Below are 19,861 nucleotides of genomic sequence, written 5' to 3' on the forward strand. Positions count from 1 at the left end.
GTTTTTTTATTGTTCTAACAGAATGAGCAGAGAAATGAAACTTAATAAAAAGATAGATTTCATAAGTTCAAATATATTTAGAAATATTTATTTATAAGATTAAAAACAATACAAGCAAAATGCAATTTTTTTTATTTTTCTGTTTTTTTAATTTGAAATTTTTGTTCATATTTTGAATTTCCATAGGTTTGTGTGATTATTTTACATAGAAACCCAAATAATGACTTATGGGATTTTGGCTATATGGGAGACCATTGCAATGGTTAACTTTAACTTTAAACTTTAAAAAAATATTATGTTTTGGAATCGGGATGGTGTCAGCTATCCATTGCAATTATAATTACAAAAAATTTTACACAAAAATACTTATTTTTTGTTGTATTTTAAAAAGACAGTGCAAAGGTACTCCAAATTCTAGTTATTGCAATATTTGTATCAAATGGTCGGGATTTTTGCATACATTTCGAAAGAAATAACATATTTTTTGAAAATACTAAAAAAAATCTCAAAACTACACATTTTCGAGAAAAATTCTCAAAATTTAAATATGAGTATCAAATGATCGAGATTTTTGCATACATTTCTAGAGTAAAAGCACAAGTTTGTGAAATACTGAAAATTTTCACAAAACTTCGTTTTTTCGAAAAAAAAATACTAGAAATTTCAGTTATTTTCAATATTTTTATCAAATGATCGGGATTTTTTCATACATTTAGAAGGTTACTACACAAATTTATGAAAATACTTGAAATTTTCACAAAATTACGTATTTTCGAAAGAATAGTCATAATTGTTGTTATTGTTAAATTATTGTTATTGCAATATGGGTATCAAATGATCGGGATTTTTGCATACATTTCAAAAGTAAAAACACAAGTTTTTGAAAATACTCAAAAATTTCACAAAACTATGTTTTTTCGAAAAAACTACTCAAATTTTATTGTACAAACTGTTTTTTTGTACTTTTCACGAAAATATGTAGTTTTGCAAAAAAATTGACTATTTTCAAAACTAGTGTTATGTCTTTTGAAGTGTACGAAAAATATGATACCAATATTGTAAAACTGTGAATTAAGGTTTTTTTTTCAAAAATAGGTAGTTTTGTAAAAAAATAGTATTTTCAAAAATGTGTGTTATAACTTTCAAAAATGTATGAAAAAATCCCGATCATTGAAAACCCTCATTGTAAAAAAAATCAATATTTTTATTTGAAAATACGTAGTTTTGTGAACATTTTGAGCATTTCAAAAACTTTTGTTATAACTCTCGAATGTATGAAAAAATCCCGATCATTTGGTACCCATATTGTAAAAACTGAAATTTTGAGTTTTTTTTTTCGAAACACGTAGTTGTAATAATTTAGAGTATTTTCAAAAACTTGTGTTTTTACTTTCGAGAAGTATGCAAAAATCCTGATGGTTTTTTACCCATATTCAGCGATGGAATAATCATCATCAAAAGAAAATCATTGGATGTTAATCAAGAGAAAAAATCCGAAGGGAACATCTTACTCACTACACTACACTCATTTTGTAGATGGGCAATGTGAGTAAACAAAGTGAAATTAATAATTTTAAGTGGTGCTGACAAATTCACAAAAAATCATCAGCAGATTGATTTTCTGGGAGAATTTCGGGAGCGATTTTCTTTTGCACGATTTGCCTCCTCTCTCTTTTGCAGGTGAAAAAAGTTCACAAGCGATATTGATTTTTTTTTTGCGATTATTCCATCCCTGCCTATATTGCAATAACGATAATTTTGAGTTTTTTTCCGAGCAAAAATAGCAGTTTCAAAAAAACAGGAATAATACGTATTTATGTAATAATTTTAATGTAATTATAAATGCAATGGATAGCTGACATCATCCTGAGTCTTAAACACTATGATTTTTTAAAGTTTGGATGATTTTTCTTACGATTATATCCAATGTCTACCATAAAGCCAAAATCCCATAAGCTCAGTGCTTATGTTATGCACGCCTCTGTTATGCATTTCCCATAGGTGGTGCTAAACCGAGGCATGACTGTATTTGGATATTTTTTTATTTACGATAGAATGGTCCTATACATTTCATCCGCTTTTTTTTAGATATTTGAATAGTAAAATAGCATCTTTTATACCTTAAATGGCTGCAATTTTTGACCCTCATCAAAAAAAAAAAAATATATATATTCAGGAATGAAAATGAAATCGCATTTTTTTTAAATCCATTTCTCCTTAATTTTGCGATCTGATAACTTTTGTTTGGTATTTCGATTGCCTTTGATTTCAAATTATAAATCAACATTGTTTATGCAATAAAGAACTAAACGGATTTATTGTATTTTTTGACTTGCTTGAGTTAAAAATTTACGCATGGCAGCAAAATGATGCTGATCTATTTTTGGGTTTGATTACTAAGTTTGCAAAATATTTTTAAGGAAATACTATTGAGTGTATTTGAAAAATGTTAATTCAAAACCTGTAAAAGTTTTGATAAAAAGTGAAAAATCATGAAATAATTTTGGATGGACTCCATAACTTAAGAGTTGAAGTTTTGTTTAAATATTTTTGTCACCCAAGAACTATGCTCTACAAAAGAGCTTCACATGTACGAACGAGCTAACGTCTATCAAAATAAAACAGTAACTATTCTCTTAATCATATTTTCATCAACTCCAAAACCACCATCACAAACCACCAACATCAACCAAACCATTGCAGAAGTGTCAGAAACTCATTTTTCATCTCATCTCCAGAAAAAAGAAAAACGAAAACGCAAAAAAAAACCAACTCAACAAAATACTCTCCAGAACTAAGCCACCAAACAGTTGGTTGCTTGCGGTAGGACTTTGTCTTTTCTCTACTCAACCAGCATCACACGTGAGTGCAGTTTTTCCTCACTGACTGTTGCAACCAACACCACAAAAAAAAAAAAAAAACGTACAAACACAAACCATCAGCCTCTCATAATCCATCTGTCAGTGTCAGTGTAGGTTTGTGGTTGTGTGCGTGTGAGTTAATTTCCTCCCCCTTGCGATGGAAAGAACCGAAACGAGAAAAAACACTAACCCTGACCCATATTTCCCTTCCTCTTTGCTGCGTCCGCTCAGCTGCTCGTCGAGTTTTTCCTTGTTTCCACACACTGTTTCACAACTTTTCCACCACCACCACCACCAAGCCACGATCACCACGGCAACTAATCCGATTTTCCTCGATGGGTTTTACACTTTGCGATTTTTGCCTCCAATTTTCATTCAAAGTGCATTTCCAAGCAAAGATCGCTGATTGAAATTCTGTCGAAAAAAAAGAACCAAAACAACACAATTGGAATTTTCTGCCCGTGACGTCACGAATTTCCCCCTTGGGGAGAAAATAGATTTTTCCCGGAACGTCGCGACGCACGTCCGGAGGTCACCGACGCCTGCCGACCGACTTTGGATCGATGCTAATTAAAACCAACAAATCTGTGTTCCCAAAAGTGATGCCGCCGGATTTGGCTGGGGCGGCGAAAGAGGCGAAAATTCGGGTGAGGAAAACAAACATCCGGAAAATTTAGCCTTAGCCGCATGTGGTCGCCGATTCGATTTGTTTCTGTTCCATTCTTGACTGCCCGAGTCGTGCTTGAGCGATTGGTTTTGCTTTACGAGAGTGGTTGAAATTAGAAGAAAGATTTTTCCTAATAATTAAATCATTATTGTACAAACGTATTACCGAGTTTGATTTACTGTTTTTGTGTTGTCACGTTGAATTCGAATTCAGTTTAAAAATTGATTATTTAAATACTGATAGGGAATTAATTGGGCGATTCTCGCCGATTTACGTAAAACTTTGTTCTAAGGGGAAACGTTTGTCCCTGATCACGAATTTGAGGTCCATTTTTTGATATCTCGTGACGGAGGGCGGTACGAATCCTTTCATTTAATTTGATGGCATATTTAAAATTTCGAAAAATGATTTTTCATCGAAAAAAAACACACAACAAGTTTTAAAAACACTGCCATTTTCCGTAACTCAACTAAAAACATTTTTGGAAAATGTCATTTTAAGGGAAATTTATTGCATTTTCGAATCTACACTAACCCAGATGAGTATTTTTTCATTTAAAACAAAAAAAAAATCATTTTAAGTACAACAATGTCATAATCTTTGTAAAATATTTGCAACGGCCTAATCATGAAAACAATCATCCCACAAATTCGAAAGAATTTTGAGATCGGTCAATGTTCAAAAATCTTAAAATTTTAAGGTTTTTTTAGAGCAATTCCAGCTCAAATCAGGATTTTTTCTGGTTCCTTTGTACCCGACTCTCTCCGATTTCAATAAAACAAACTTATGGGAAATGGGACGAGCTTTCCGGTAAAAATATTTACGAGACAGAAAAACCAAGTCTGTCATATATAAATTGCCAATAACCACCTAATAACCTATTTTTTCAACATTTGTATTTTTAAAACCGCTGTATCTTTCCAAGGATTGGACTTAGAACAATGGTCAATATGGATACTTTTATGTAATATTGCCTGAGGAATCGATTCCCACTATCGATTCTGAAAAAAATTGACGTTTAGACAACTTTTCAAAAAAAAAAGCAGTTGTAGTAAATGATTTTTGTATATCTTAAGGAAAGACATACCATCCTGCATTTTTCGTGAGTCTTTTGTAACTTTTTAGGCTATTTCCTCAAAAAATTTGAGCGAAAAAAAAATCGTGGCATCACCATCAAATTTAACTTTTAAACCTAAAAACTGAACAATCTCATAGAAGTGGCGTGTATTTTTATCTCAGTGTATTTTTTTTTCAGAAAACCCGTCCAATTTCCTACCAGTTTGTCTTTGACCACTTTTTGATACGATGCAACGGCTTCGAGATACAGTAATTTTTAAATTGCAAAATACAAAAATATGTAAATACCTTACGCCCTTCTCAAAAGTTATTTTCGAGTACTATTTTTAAAACCGCTGTATCTTCCCAAGGATTGGACTTAGGACAATGGTCAATATGGAGACTTTTATGTAATATTTCCTGGGGAATCGATTCCCACTATCGATTCTGAAAAGTTTTGACGTTTAGACAACTTTTCAAAAAAACAGTTGTAGTGAATGATTTTTGTTTTTTTTTAGGAGAGACATATCATCCTGCATTTTTTGTGAGTCTTTTTGTATTTTTTTAGGCTATTTCCTTAAAAAATTTGTGCGAAAAAAAATCGTGGCATCACCATCAAATTTAACTTTTAAACCTAAAAACTGAACAATCTTATAGAAGTGGCATGTATTTTTGTTTCAGTGTATTTTTTTTCAGAAGATCCGTCCAATTTCCTACATGTTTGTCTTCGACCACTTTTTGATACGATGCAACGGCTTCGAGATACAGTTATTTTTAAATTGCAAAATACAAAAATATTTAAATACCTTATGCCCTTCTCAAATGTTATTTTCGGGTACTATTGGCTCCATATACACAAAATTGGGTCATATAGGCCTAGCATATTGTAACATTGAAATCGGAGAGGGTCGGGTACAAAAGTACCAGAAAAATTCCTGATTTGAGCTGGAATTGCTCTTTAATGAATATTTGCAACTAAATAATGACTTCAAACGATCAAATAAAAAATAAGCTCAAATATCATTAAGGATTTCAGATCTGTCTCCTTATGTTTTGTTCCATGATTGTGGGAGAAACAATCAAATCATACACTTATGGAACTGACCATTTTCAGGAAATGCACTTTTTTGCATAATTTTAACAAATTAACAAATAACGGACATGACAGTATTTTAAAAATACATTTTTATTTGTTTTTTTTTATTGAAGAGCATTTGCTTCAAAAAAGAGCATGTTTTTTGAAAAAAAAAAAATTTTTCGAATAAAAATACTGTTAAAGTTTTCCAGTACATTTGATATGGTCCAAATTAATTATTTTTTAGCCTTTCAAAATGTTGCAGTTGATTTGAAAATTTTAATCGTATTTATTTTCGATCATCCGTGAAATTTTCCAATCTTTTCAAAAACAATATTTTCGAAATTGAATCAAGACTATCATTTCAAAAGTGCCAAACATTCATTATTGTGCCCTTTTGAAATGTAAGTCTTGATTTAATATTTTTGAAAATGTTATTTTCGAAAATATCGAAAAATTTCATTTCAATTTCATATTGTAACATGGTAAATCTCATTAGTTGCTGAGATATTGACATTAGAAAATGGTGGGTTGTTTGGGTGAGACAGACTTAGAAAGCATCAATTTTCCTGTATTTAAACCTTTGAATGACAATATCTCAGCAACTAAAGGTCGTATCAAAAAAGTTGACGTAAGAAAAATATAGAGAATTTTCTCAGCTTTTTAAATATAAATTTTTCAAAAGTGGGAAAATACGGGCACTAATTTAAAAAAAAATTAAAAAAATGACCATTTTCAAAAAAGTTATCTGAAAATGGCTTTAACTTGAAAGCGGTGCAAAGTACTTTTTAATTGCAAATTTGATTTTAAATTAAAAAAAGAAATTGACAAATTTTTGCAACCAATATTTCGATTTTTTTGAAAAACTCAGTATTGGTTCAAAAAATTAATAACTCGGTCAAAGATTTTTTGCGCAACCAGGATATTTCTGAAAAGTTGGCATTTGATGTCCCCTAAAACATAATTTAAAATTAAAAAAAGTAAAAATAGTGTTTTTTTGTTACAAGTTAAAGTGACAACAATTGAAGTGAACAAGTGAAATCACCAAAATTTTGTTTATCGTGTATTATTTTCAGTGTATTAGTTATACCTACAACTTTGCCGAAGACACCAAATCGATCAAAAAATTCCTTCAAAAGATAAAGATTTTTAAATTTTCATACATCATTTTTGTATGGAGAGCTGCCAAATTTGTATGGAAAATTAAATAGACAAACTAATGATGCAAAATGGTTTCTATGGGCATACCGAAAGCACCAAAAAAGTTTCAGCCGGATTAAAAAACAAAAACATAAAATTAAAAAAACACCGATTTCGTAGATTAAGTAGATCAGCATCCAATTAAGTTCCTAAAATTATTCAAAAATCAATAATCAACAATGCTTTTGGACAAAAGATAATTAAATTTCAAATATTTAGAGAGGTAGCTTCTTCAAATTATTCTGCTTGTCCGTTCAACTATTGCCAATTTACTCAAGCTGCAGTAAATTTAATGCAATTTCGCTTTATTCTCAATTCTCGCGTTTTATTTTGTTTCCATCTCACTCGCAAAACCGTTCGCTCTTTCTGTTTTTTTTTTCACTTCATTTTGTTGTTTTCACTGCAATTTTCCACCCGTTCCTATTTAGGTCATTTCACTTGAATGGGCATGAACATTATTTTCTTTTCTTCTTTTTAATGGTGAGAATTATTCCTCCGTTTGCACTTCAATTTTCCTTTCTCCCCCTTTTCCCCATCACAAACAAAAACAACCCATTGAATAATATCGTCTCCCAAAGTCAGCAAAACGAAAACAAACTCCGAATGTCACAGCAAAATCTCGCCACCCGAATTTTCGCATGAAAAACTTCTCGACAGAGGAAAAACTCACGCGCGCGCTCACGAAACGGCTCTCGACTCGGGACTGAAAAAAGTTGGACGCCAAAAAGGTGGAAAAACTTTTTCGGCAATTTTCCACGAACCACGAAAAAGAAGACCACACGATCGACTCTCGATGATGATCGTCATCAAAACAAAAACGCGAACTCACCAACACTGGTGTGCGAGTTTTGCTCACGAGAGCAACAGGTACTCTGCTCACGGAAAAGTGATCACGGCGATCATCGTCGTCATCGGGCGTGACTGCGGCGCACGAATGATTGCACGAGCGAACGGTCGAGAGTCATCGTGGTCGTCGTCGGTTTTGGTTTTTTGCTCAGTTAATAGGTTGGCGTCGTCGCAGTCGTTGTTTTCGACTCTTATTAAGCCAGAGATGAAATTTGAGAGGACACGAGCTGAGTCGAGAACGCGTGCGGAGCGAGGATGAGATTGTGGTTTTCCGATAAACACCGATGAAAATGTTATGAAAATTATTGTTTCTTTTGAAAAAATTAAATCAAAACTGATTTGAATGATAACTATTATCATTAAGAATTTTGTTCCTTAAAATATCTGATCCAAAAATTTCTTAAGCAAAAACAATTAAATGTTAATTAAGAGTTCATTATATTATAAACCTAAATAACATTCCATGCGTGCTAACAGCTCATTTCGAGCTCTCCGAAGAAACCTGATTGTTAACCACAACATGTCTGATTGTGAGGACGGAGAAGGAAAGACCAATTAAAATTATTATGGTAAGAAAACGGACTCTTCCTATGGATCATGTATAAACCAGTGTGTTTTTTTTCATTCATTTATTTTTATTTTTAATGGAACATGAATTTTGCCCGAATTTGATTTATACTTTTTAACTTTTCTTATTTATTTAATAAATATTAAAAAAAATTATAGTAAAAAAATATTTATTTCAAATTTGTCTAATACAGTGCCGACTCGATTAACCGGAGGTTTCTTAGAAACTTCTTCATGGGGAATTTGTTTTTCCATTTGTATTTTTCTCACTTTTAACATCAAATCCAATTTTCAGAAAAAAGGCATTCGTTTTCCCAATTTCATAAATTTGACTTTTTATCACTGAATCTTAATTCTTCAAAACACTTATTTTTTTATGTTTTTTGAGACTAAAAAAACATCTTCTGAACTGGGATGGTGAAAAATCTGGTACCGAAGCAGGGCTGTAAAAACATCAAACTTTCAGTTCTCAGCGACTAATTATCATGCCCGAAATCTCATCTCAAAATTTTTACTGCCCTTTTTTCTATCGTGAAATGTTCAGCAAAAAGAATATAGTCAGTTTCTATCTCGTGTTTACACAATCTCTTGTGACATTCTCGCATTCCCGCATTCACAATCATCTCCCCTCAACAGAGCGTAGCGATAAAAGCAGTCACAAAGCGAAGTTTGCAAACGCAACGGGACGTAATGCGTGGTCGGTTCCCATTTCCTTGCTAGCGTTCTTTCTTTGCGGTTTTCTGAGAAAACAAAAGAATGATCGGCGAGTGTGCGTGAACGAGGATAAGAGAAGCAGTGATAGACAGAGAATGCTCGTGCTGGCGATCACGAGACGCTTCGTCGCTGACGGTCACTTGGTGCAGAAATCTTCAAATGATAGTTTTTTCTATCCCTCATTTTCAACACTGATTTTTGATTGAATGATTTTTGAAAAAAAAACTTTTGGAAAAAATCTTAAATGTCTATTTTTGCATAACATTTTAAAAATCATTTCTAATGCAAAATAAAATTTGCAATTTAAAATGACTTAAGATCGAGTCCACGAACAGGGCATACCCCTTTGTATGGGACGTCGTTTGGACCTCAACAATCTTCCTGAAATTTTCAGGGGTTGTTTGTACATATAAAACTAGCATCTGGCCAAAATATGAGCACTCTAGATCAACGGGAGGTGGGGCAAATCGGGACACTAAGTTTGAAGGCTCAAAAACGTCAAAAATCTTAAAAAGGCTATAACTTAGGCAAAATTCAATTAAATTTTAAAATTCAAAATGCATCTGAAAGGGCTTCAAAAATGCAACAAAATGCAGGGTAGAGCATCCCAATTGGTTGAATCTAAAGGGAGTTATTGGCATTTTTGTAGGGGACATCTGGAACTACCATCTGATACTGAGAACGCTTTGGGTAAAGCAGTTTAACATATTAAACATACACTTTTACTTTACTTTTTTTTACTACAAGCTGCAGGTCGAACCGAGTTGATATCTGGATGGAACACTTTTTTATTTGAGTTTGAAAATTATGCTATTTTTTCACTAAAATGCCAATAACTCCCTTTAGATTTAACCAATTGGGATGCTCTACCCTGCATTTTGTTGCATTTTTGAAGCCCTTTCAGATGCATTTTGAATTTTGAAAATAAATTGAATTTTGCCTAAGTTATAGCCTTTTTAAGATTTTTGACGTTTTTGAGCCTTCAAACTTTGTGTCCCGATTTGCCCCACCTCCCGTTGATCTAGAGTGCTCATATTTTGGCCAGATGCTAGTTTTATATGTACAAACAACCCCTGAAAATTTCAGGCAGATTGGTGCGGTCGATGCGAGATGGGTATGCTTTGCTCGTGGACTCGCTCTTAACTCACTTTTTGATAAACTGGATCGTTTTCAGCGTTTTTTCGGAATAAAGTTAAGTTTTTTTTGCAAATTAAAAATATTTCATGAAGCAAAATCCCTCCGGCAAAACAAAAAATCGACAAGCTGATTTTTTTCTATAATTATTTTTTTGATCCAACATTTGAAAACGAAAAAAAAAATGTTTTAGCCTTTTCAAAAGGCTTTTTAAGATTCATTTATACAAATTTTATTTTATTTTCTGTATTGATTTAAATCTAACTTTTTATTAAAAGGAACAAAAAAACCTAGATTGTTTTTTGAAAATGGAACTTCAATAAATAGTTCTCAAGATATCATTAGTTAAAAATCAGGCGTAATTAGGTGTCACAAAAAAACTCATAATTCACAATATAAAATGTAAAGAAACGCTAAAATGCTGAAAATTTAGTTTTTAAAATATTTGATATTGTTTAAAACTCAAAATTATAAAATTCTTTCGGTTATTTTCGGTATAAAAAACATTTTTCATCCAGAAAACCGTCATTTTGCTCTTCAAAATAGCCAAATCTGCGCCGATTTCACTGATATTTTCACAAAAGTTTTGTTATGACCTCTAAAGAGACTTTGTTTGAAAACAAGGCTAAATTTTCCCAAATTTTGATCATAGGCCTATCCTAAGTAACATTTTTTTCCAGGAGTTCTACAAGAGCTCTTCAAGATAGCTACAGCGTAGCAGTTTGGACCACGGTAGGATAAAATTCTCTTCAAAACTTTTTCAGGAATTTGGAAGAGTACTTGAAGAGAGTTTTATCCTACCGCGGTCCAAACTGCTATGCTGTAGCTATCTTGAAGAGCTCTTGTAGAACTCCTGGAAAAAATGTTACTTGGGATTTTTGCCTGTAGAATTGACGATTATTTTTTTTCAAAGCTGTTCACCCTATTATCCACTAACAGGATTCCGAGAAACAATGTTATGAAAAAATCAGATTTGGGTAAATCAATCAATCTTAAAGTACCATGCTTCCTCATTGAAATAGGTTCGCAGTACATTTTGCTGGAAACGCATGGTGCTTTAAATTCGATTAAATTACCGAATTCCGATATCTTTCTTTTTCCTAAAAAATCATCTTAAAATTCTGTTATGTTACGTGATACATCCTTAAAAATCATAGATAATTAATTTTCAGCCATAAGCGTTCAAGTCCCAAGACCTTCAAATCCGCAAATCAAGTTTTTATATGACAACTTAGTCTACATAGGTATGTTTTTAAAATGTCTAAATGATTTTTATTAAAGCTTTAATTTATCACCTTGCTTTTGCTAAAATATTTTAACCATTCCAGAGATATATTTTTTTGAAAAAATATGTTTAAAAAAAATCGTCAAAAAGCACTACCACCCTATTTTGGATTGGACCACCCTTATAATAAAACAAACAAGGTACGGGTCTCATTGCTTTGGCCAAGGAACTCCCATGCCAATTATGAACAAATTCGGGGGACTGTTAACTCGGATCCTTGAAATCACTGAATATTCTTTAGAATAGATTTGTACCATTTTCATATTTATTAAATAACAACTGCTCAGAATTAATGCAAACTCCAATTTTAAGAAATGTAGTTTCACAATAGTGAATTTTAGGAATAAATGTTTTTTTAAATTAGTTGAATTCTATTAAAAAGGCAAGTTCCAAAGCTTTTTTTTATTGTAAGATTATCAAGATATTCATAAGAGATAACAAACTTTGAATAAAGATTATAAAAGCAAATCAAGTAGGGGAGAGTGGGGAGACTTGATCCCAAGCCTGTATCTCGTCAGCATGTGGGTAAAACAATTAGCTTTGTTCTAGAAAGTTGTGCGAAATTGACTAAAACTCATCGTAGAAAACAAAGAAAAAAAATAAAAAAAATTTAGATTGAGTTACACACATTTTTCGAAGAAGTGCTGCAAAAAACTTCCAAGAGATCTTTTTTCTTTGTTTTGATAAGTATAGAAAACACTCAAAAATTATTCAAAAAAATATTTTTTATACATGAATTGTTTGATAAATATATCAACTCCAAAACCCTTACGCATTTGACGTTAAATTTATCGTCATACTATTTTTACAATCAATTGTTTAAAAAAGTGCGTTTAGGGAGACTTGATCCCTGCATTTTTACAGTCACTGGAATTAGCCTCAAGATTAAATAATTTGGCTGGGTTTTCGTACATAGTTTCCTTTAGTATAGTTGTACATAACTAACTGTAGTTTGAACCATTTTTCAAAAGTTTTGTAAACAAAAATGACCAGCTTTTGTAAACATGCTCAATTTTGGTCTAAAAAAGAAAATTTTAAGTTTTTAAATATTTTACATGCTAAACTTGTTATATTTTGAACACAAACGTACAGGTTTAATGTGAAATTGCTGTATCTTATAGAAAATAAAAAGTTTGGATTAATAAGAAACATTTTGCTTAAGATTTCTTCAAAATGTTGAAAGGGGGATCAAATTACCCCCAACATTTTGAAAATGCCGGTTTAAAATATTTTTTTAAAACGCTTGGCATTTTTCTAAGAATTTATCTGATGAAATACCCTTATCAGCCAAACATAGTTGAGTGTTTAAGCTTTCAATTCATGCAAAAAGATCATAGTTTTGTGAGAAATTGACAGAGTTATGTGCGATACAAAAAAAGGGGATCAAGTCTCCCCACTCTCCCCTCAACAGCATGATGTAACAAACTTTTCGTCGACATCCATTTATCCGCCATTATCAACTACCCAAAACACACAATTTTCTTAGGAAGGGGAAAAACTTTTCCGAAGTTTTTTTTTTTCGGGCGACTGTTCGCGGTAAACACAACGGTACCAAAAGTTAGCCCATAGATCAAACGAGCAAAGTGTGGGTTTGGGGAGCGTACAAATTCGCCCTTACGGGGCCGCAATCTGGTCTGGTCGGTCAAATTCGCGACGAACCGGTGTGTGGGGGTGGATATTTATAAACCTTGCCTTCTCGACCATAATCAAACCGACCAGCACCACCCACCCACAAGGGAAAAACGGAGATTCGCGACAGGGTTCGCGTCGCACACCGCGAAGAGTTGACGAACTTTTGTTGTTGTTCGGTTACACCTCCATTTTGGCACGACGCACGGTGGGTTCAAATAAGATTTTTTTTTGGTCTGAAAAATTATAAATCTGATTGTTTTGCATAAAGTTTGCAAGAAAATACTTTTGCAGCATTTTAGGAGCTTGATATGTTATTATAAATTATCATGATTCTATTTTTATTAAAAATAACTTACCTTGAATTTTCCAATTAAAAAACAATAACCCAACCAAGACTTTAAACCGTTTGAATTGTGTTTGTGTATTTTTGCGAGTGATACTTAAGTGACTGTTACTTGTTCAATTATCAAACAAAACTTAGGTTCTCGAGTCCTAGATCAGCGAGGCCTTTTTTATGAACAAAATCAGTAAAATTTCAATAAAATAATATTGTGATATTTCTTGCTAGTTTCAGCTGTCAAAAATTTTCACTCATTCTCACACTCTCACTCGAACACAAAAGCAAAAAACAACAAAGACAAGCATTATGAAGACAGATCAAACAAACGAAACGCAGTAACGGAAGCGTCAACAAACAAAACAAAACAAACGAAAAACGTAACGCCTCTCAGCTGTCAAAACTACGTTACCCCTGGAAAAGAGGAAATCTTTGGCAAGCACTAGCGCCCGGTCAATCTCATGCAGCAGGTCAGCCTCGGAAAAGCTGCGCCGATTCGCGGTGTTATTGCCATTGCACACGTTACCACTACTGTTACAGGTGTTACGCTGCTCACAACGGTCATCGTTACGACTAGTGTTACGCGGCACCGTCACCACATCATCATCACTCAGAAGCTCAAGCTGCTCGGAATAGCTACCGTTTCGGTTGGTGGTCACCCTGCTGCTGGCAACACTGTTCGGCTTGACAGCTGTCAGGGGCTTCCGGCTGTCACTGCTGGCACTGCGCTGCAGCTTTCGCTCAAACTCCTGGCACTTGGCACTGACACTGATCGGTTCGGGTTCCGCGAGATTTTCCGCCGAACTGGCAACACTTTTCACTGCAGCTTTGTAGCTGTCCTGGCGAAGCACTTCACGTTGTTTTTGCTGGAAAACGTCAACCAGAGCGCTCACTTTGACACTTTCGCTGTCGACACTGTCGGTGCCGTTCTGGGGCGGAGCACTGCTGGCAACACTGACCGGCGGTGGTGGGTACGAAATCTTCTGCGGCGGAGGTGCCTTTGGAGGATTCGCGTTGGAGCGAGGCCGCGACTGGTGCTGAGGGTAGTTTGTCGCTGTCGAGGGGTGGTGCAACGAGGAGAAACGAAAGAAAATGGGATATTTACTTCAGTGAACGCGGTTCGCCAACAACAGTAATCAAACAAAACCAAACACAAAATAACAGGGGAAAACGGACAGCATGGGCCATGCCAAGCGGGTTGAGCTTTTCTTTTTGGTCTATTTCGTGACTCATTCATCAAGCAGTGTTCCCAGTAATGTTGGAAAGATAATTGAAGAAATAAATTTTCGCACTTTAATGATCAAAATCACTTCTTCTACCCTAGAATGTACTTCATTACAGTCGTTGAACGTCTTATCCAGGAAGGTGCTGTGTCCTATCCCTCGCCTAGACCAGACCAAAATCCATGATAAAGCTGACAGACCAAATCTGTCAGACCAAGACTGTCAGACCAAAGAGCAAAAAGTAAACAATCTTGGTCTTCGACGTAGGTGCACACAAATCAAGAAAAGAAAATTTAAAAAAGAATTTTATTTTTTCAATTCAATGACTGGATTTGGACTGCAAAATTTAATGGACGTCAGAAAATGATTAAACAGTGCGGCGTCCTGTACACCGACAATTAAATAAGCAGTTAAAAGCCTTATTCTTCCACTTTAATTTTTGGTCGCGTTTTCGGTTTACACCTGCAAAATCTTGAAATTATTTATACGGATTTGTGATTCCTCTCTTTCCACCATTCCCTTGGTCTTATCTGACTTGGGCGAGTTGCAACCAACTGGCGTCTTGGAAAATGGAAAATGGACAAGAAAATGCAACAGCGGGGAAAACTGGTCAACAAACGGAGGGGTGAGCCCGTAATCAGTGACGTGCGGGCGGGTTTCTCGGCTAGAAACAAGCAAAACAAGACGGAGCAGCATCATCGGTAAAAGTTTACCACTTTGGAGAGCTGTTAAAAGGTTATTTGCAGCGCTGGGCGGCGACGTCTCCTTGGTCGTTTTTTGGTCGACGTGGACGGTGATGAGCTTTTGTTGGGTTGTTTGGGAAATGGACGGGAAGATTTATTCAATGATGTGGAAAGCTCGGAATAGGTTTTTGGATGGTTGAAAATGTAGCTCAATGGGAAGAGTTGTGTTTTCTTGTGTAAGTGCTGGAAAGTGCAACGAGTGGTGTAATTTACTGGGTCCTAATGCCTTACTTGATTATTTGCTGCTTTTTAGGCCAAATTGAATTTTTGGGTGGATTGTGTTTTCAAGTGAACTTTGATATATGGGTCATTCCATCTCAACTGTGCACGAAAAAGTGCAAATTTGAAAATTAACCTCTCCGATCCTGCTCAAATTTGGCAGGGCTGTTGATACTATCAAAACATGCAAGAATCCCAAATTTCATCCAAATCGGACCACCCCCTCCATTTTTGTACCTCCCCAAAAAATCGACTTTTTGGCGATTTTTGAGCGAAACCCCTTTCTTCAAACGACGATAACTCAGGAACCACAAATCTTAGAGGGTCGGTTTTAGACTCAATTTTGAAGGAAATTGGACGTAGAATCCATTTCCGTGATCAAAATTTTGATTAATTTATTTTGTCTACCTGTATTGCGCAATTGAAAACTTTAAACGGCCGTATCTCAAAACACCCCAACTTATTTTTTTGATTTGACCTCACCATCGTGTTCCTTGGCCAATTTTACATAAGAATCACTTATCGACAGAAATGAATATGTTTCGTTCCAGAGATATCGAATTTTAAAGTTTTGTGTTTTCTAGATTACCTACATCAGCTTCATTCGCCGCATCTGCTAGAAGCACACAGGCGGGCTGATCAATAACTGCTACCTGGTGTTTTGGGAGATGATTAATTTAATTTATATTTCTATAATTTTACGCAAATATTTATTCAAATGGTTAATAGGGGAAATTCTCGTATGTTTGGCAGGTTAAGTCCTCGCTCCTAGTTTTGTCCAATTGGCTCATTTTCACTATTTAAACAAAAAAAATTTGCAAAACTTTTGATAGAAACTTGCTTGTTCACTTCTTATTGAGCTATTTATCACTCGATTTCAGTTGAAAACGCTTTTAATCAGCTGTAATTGAATGCCAAAGCGCTGATATGGCAACATTAGAGGAACGCTGGAATTAGATGCTGTTCCCCTACCTTGATCAATCTATTTTTGTGAAAGGAATATTTATTGGGTTATTTTACGTGTTGCTAACCGTTTTAGAGTACCTCCGAGGCCATGACTAGGGCCTTCATCATGGGCGGTTGCAAAATAGTGCCATTCAGCAAAAACCCCAAAACCTGCTTTATTATTATTATTATTTAATTAATTATTGACACTTTACTATAATTTTGCAAATCCGATATATGGTTTAAAAGATTGATCATATTAAATCAATTTTTATATTGTGAGCCAGCTCCATTTGATTAAAAGAATCCAAGAATGATGTAAGAAAAAAAAATACTGTTGTTCGGACGGTGTCGAAATCATCGCAACTAAATTTGGGGAATTAGCCGCTTTGCAGCAGATCAAACTTTGTGATTTTCTTACATTTTTCAGTTTTATACTTTCCAGAAATCCTTTTCCTACTCCTTGTGATCGTCCTTCACTAGAGTATAACGTTTTTTTACTCAGTAATGTACCGTGCACTTATTGTTCAGTGTTACTAACAAGATTAATTGCATTTTCCTGCTCGCTCCGTCGGAATCCAATTCTGCCCTTTACTGTGTGTCGTTATTGCTCTGTCCTGTGGGTTAGCGCAGAAATTCACTTCATTCATTTTTTTTTGAGCAGATAAACATTCGTGAATCAACTCCAGTTTCCTACAGTGCCCAATTTGATAAAGATTATTTATGATGAAATATTATTTCAATAAATGACCAGGTAGCAGTTATTGATCAGCCTGCCTGTGTGCTTCTAGCAGATGCGGCGAATGAAGCTGATGTAGGTAATCTCGAAAACACAAAACTTTAAATTTCGATATCTCTGGAACGAAACATATTCATTTCTGTCGATAAGTGATTCTTATGCAAAATTGGCCGGGGAAAACGATGGTGAGGTCAAATAAAAAAAATAAGTTGGGGTGTTTTGAGATACGGCCGTTTAATGTTTTCAATTGCGCAATACAGGTAGACAAAATAAATTAATCAAAATTTTGATCACGGAAATGGATTCTACGTCCAATTTCCTTCAAAATTGAGCTTAAGACCGACCCTCTAAGATTTGTGGTTCCTAAGTTATCGTCGTTTGAAACTTGGAGGTTTGGTCAAAAATCGCCAAAAAGTCGATTTTTTGGGGAGGTACAAAAATGGAGGGGGTGGTCCGATTTGGATGAAATTCGGGATTCTTGCATGTTTTGATAGTATCAACAGCCCTGCCAAATTTGAGCAGGATCGGAGAGGGTAATTTTCAAATGCTGTTCCGCTTCAGATGGAATGACCCATATATTGTGTTGATTTTATCTGACCAATTTTAGCTCTTATTTGCGTATTTCATTAGAAAAGTTGCCAACACTGAATTTCAGCAATTTTCTAACTTTCTTTCAAAATGCAACTCTTGGATTGTACAGAAAACAAGGCAATTTTTCGACCAGTATATGTGTTTTTTTCGTTTTGATTATTCAAATAATTACACCTTTCAAAGCTAATGAGTAGGCTTAGTGATTTTTAACGTTCAAAATTTGCAATTTTCACGAGGACCAAAATGTCAAATCACAAAATTTCACGGACATTTCACGGAACCTGAAAATCGACAATAAACTTTGAAAATCTTTGGTTAAAATTAACAAAAGTACTTTTTATGCTTCAATCAATATTATTCTTCAGTTAACTATAGATTTTCTGCATATTTTTTTAACAGGAAAGTAATAGAAAATATTTTCTATTTTTGTTGTTTTTTTTTAGTGACGTAAGATTGTTCTAAATATGAAATTCTCAACCCAATAAATAGAACAAACAAAATTTACGGGACTCACAAATAAAACCTATTTTTTTTTAAAAAAAGGCCTTATTTCAAACATCAAAAATATTATTATGAAGCAAAATTCGTTAAATCTTGATTAAACCAAGTTTGAACCTACTAATTTCTTTTGCAGAGAAAAATTCAAAATAAATGTCTAGTAAAGTTTTTATTGCGTGGACTGAGAATATGATTTAATTTAATAAGTTTTCGAAGAAAATCTGATAAAAAAGAGATCCTCCAAGTAGCAAGATGTGCAAGTAGCTCAGATTTCTAAATTTCTTTTTTTTTACTTAAAGTCGCTTCAAATGGTTTACTACAACTATTTAACTGAACTAATAAAAAGTCAACCTATGTTCTGAATGTTACTTTCACAGGAAAGTTTGCTGTTATTCGATCACTAAAATAAATTAATACATTGAACAAAATCTGAGCAATCCTTTAAAAACTAATTACAACATACTTGTGAAGTTGAAAAGTTTAGATATAAAAGCTTTACAATCAATAAATAAATAAATAAATAAATAAAGAGATTAACTTGAATTTATAGAAGTTGATATTATATTTGGTAGAAAAATAACTCTTTTCATCCTATCCTTTACATTTTTGATCAATTGAAGAGTCTGAACATATTTTGTTTTTATTTGACTGATTCTTATTTACCTACTTAATTTAGATATTTAAAGCATGTATTTCTCAGTAAATGTTGTAACAATTAAGTTTAAATGTTTTCCTTTGAATTCATAAAATATGTATATCACGCTTTTTAATTCAAAACTTATATCATTTTTATAAAAAGGCTTGAATGAAATATTTGTTATGATGTTTATTTTTAAATAATAATTTAAGAAATATGTTAAATTACACGGAATTTCACGGAAATTTCCAAATTTCGCGAATTTCACGCTGTCCGTAAAGTAGTGAAAATTCACTACCCATACTAATAAGCAATTCTCTGAGATTTCGGTCATTCGTTTTTTTTTTGTATTTTTCAAACCGGCTGAAACTTTTTTGGTGCCTTTGGTATGCCCATAGAAGCTATTTTGCATTATTTGTTTGTCCATATAAATTTGGCAGCTGTCAAACATTCAAACATTCAATATACGCCATTTTGAAATGTTAGTCTTGATTAAAAAAAAGAAAATATTGTTTTCGAAAAAACGAAAAATTTTACGAATGTTTCGAATGATTTTAACATTTGGTGTGTCCATCCCGGGAATTACCGGGACAAAATTCCCGGGATTTTTCTAAAACCGGGAATTCCCGAAATTGAGAAAAAATACTAGTTTAAGTCTGGAAATTTAGATTTGGTTTTAGAAATAGATGAATGAGTAAAATACATAGTAATCGATATCAATTCAGCATTTATTTGGCTTATTAGAGCAATTCTCTACGAAATCGGTCTTTTTTCTTTAATTTTAATTTTTGTATTTTTCAATCTGACTGAAACTTTTATTTTGCCTTTGGTATACCCAAAGAAGCCAGTTGCATCATTAGTCTGTCCATATAATTTTCCATACAAATTTGGC

General features: G+C 33.7%; 1 protein-coding gene across 2 annotated transcripts in view; it reads right to left on the minus strand.

Moving 5' to 3' along the window:
• Positions 1-19,861, minus strand: part of LOC6052304 (sorbin and SH3 domain-containing protein 1) — a 148,165-nt gene that overhangs the window by 118,397 nt on the left and 9,907 nt on the right. For both annotated transcript variants that reach the window (XM_038260162.1, XM_038260161.1), the window contains exon 2: positions 14,015-14,428. In XM_038260162.1, the coding sequence (XP_038116090.1) occupies positions 14,015-14,428 (414 nt within the window). The remainder of the gene's footprint in view (positions 1-14,014; positions 14,429-19,861) is intronic.

This window comes from Culex quinquefasciatus, chromosome 3 (assembly GCF_015732765.1).
Source record: "Culex quinquefasciatus strain JHB chromosome 3, VPISU_Cqui_1.0_pri_paternal, whole genome shotgun sequence".
NCBI lineage: Eukaryota > Metazoa > Arthropoda > Insecta > Diptera > Culicidae > Culex > Culex quinquefasciatus.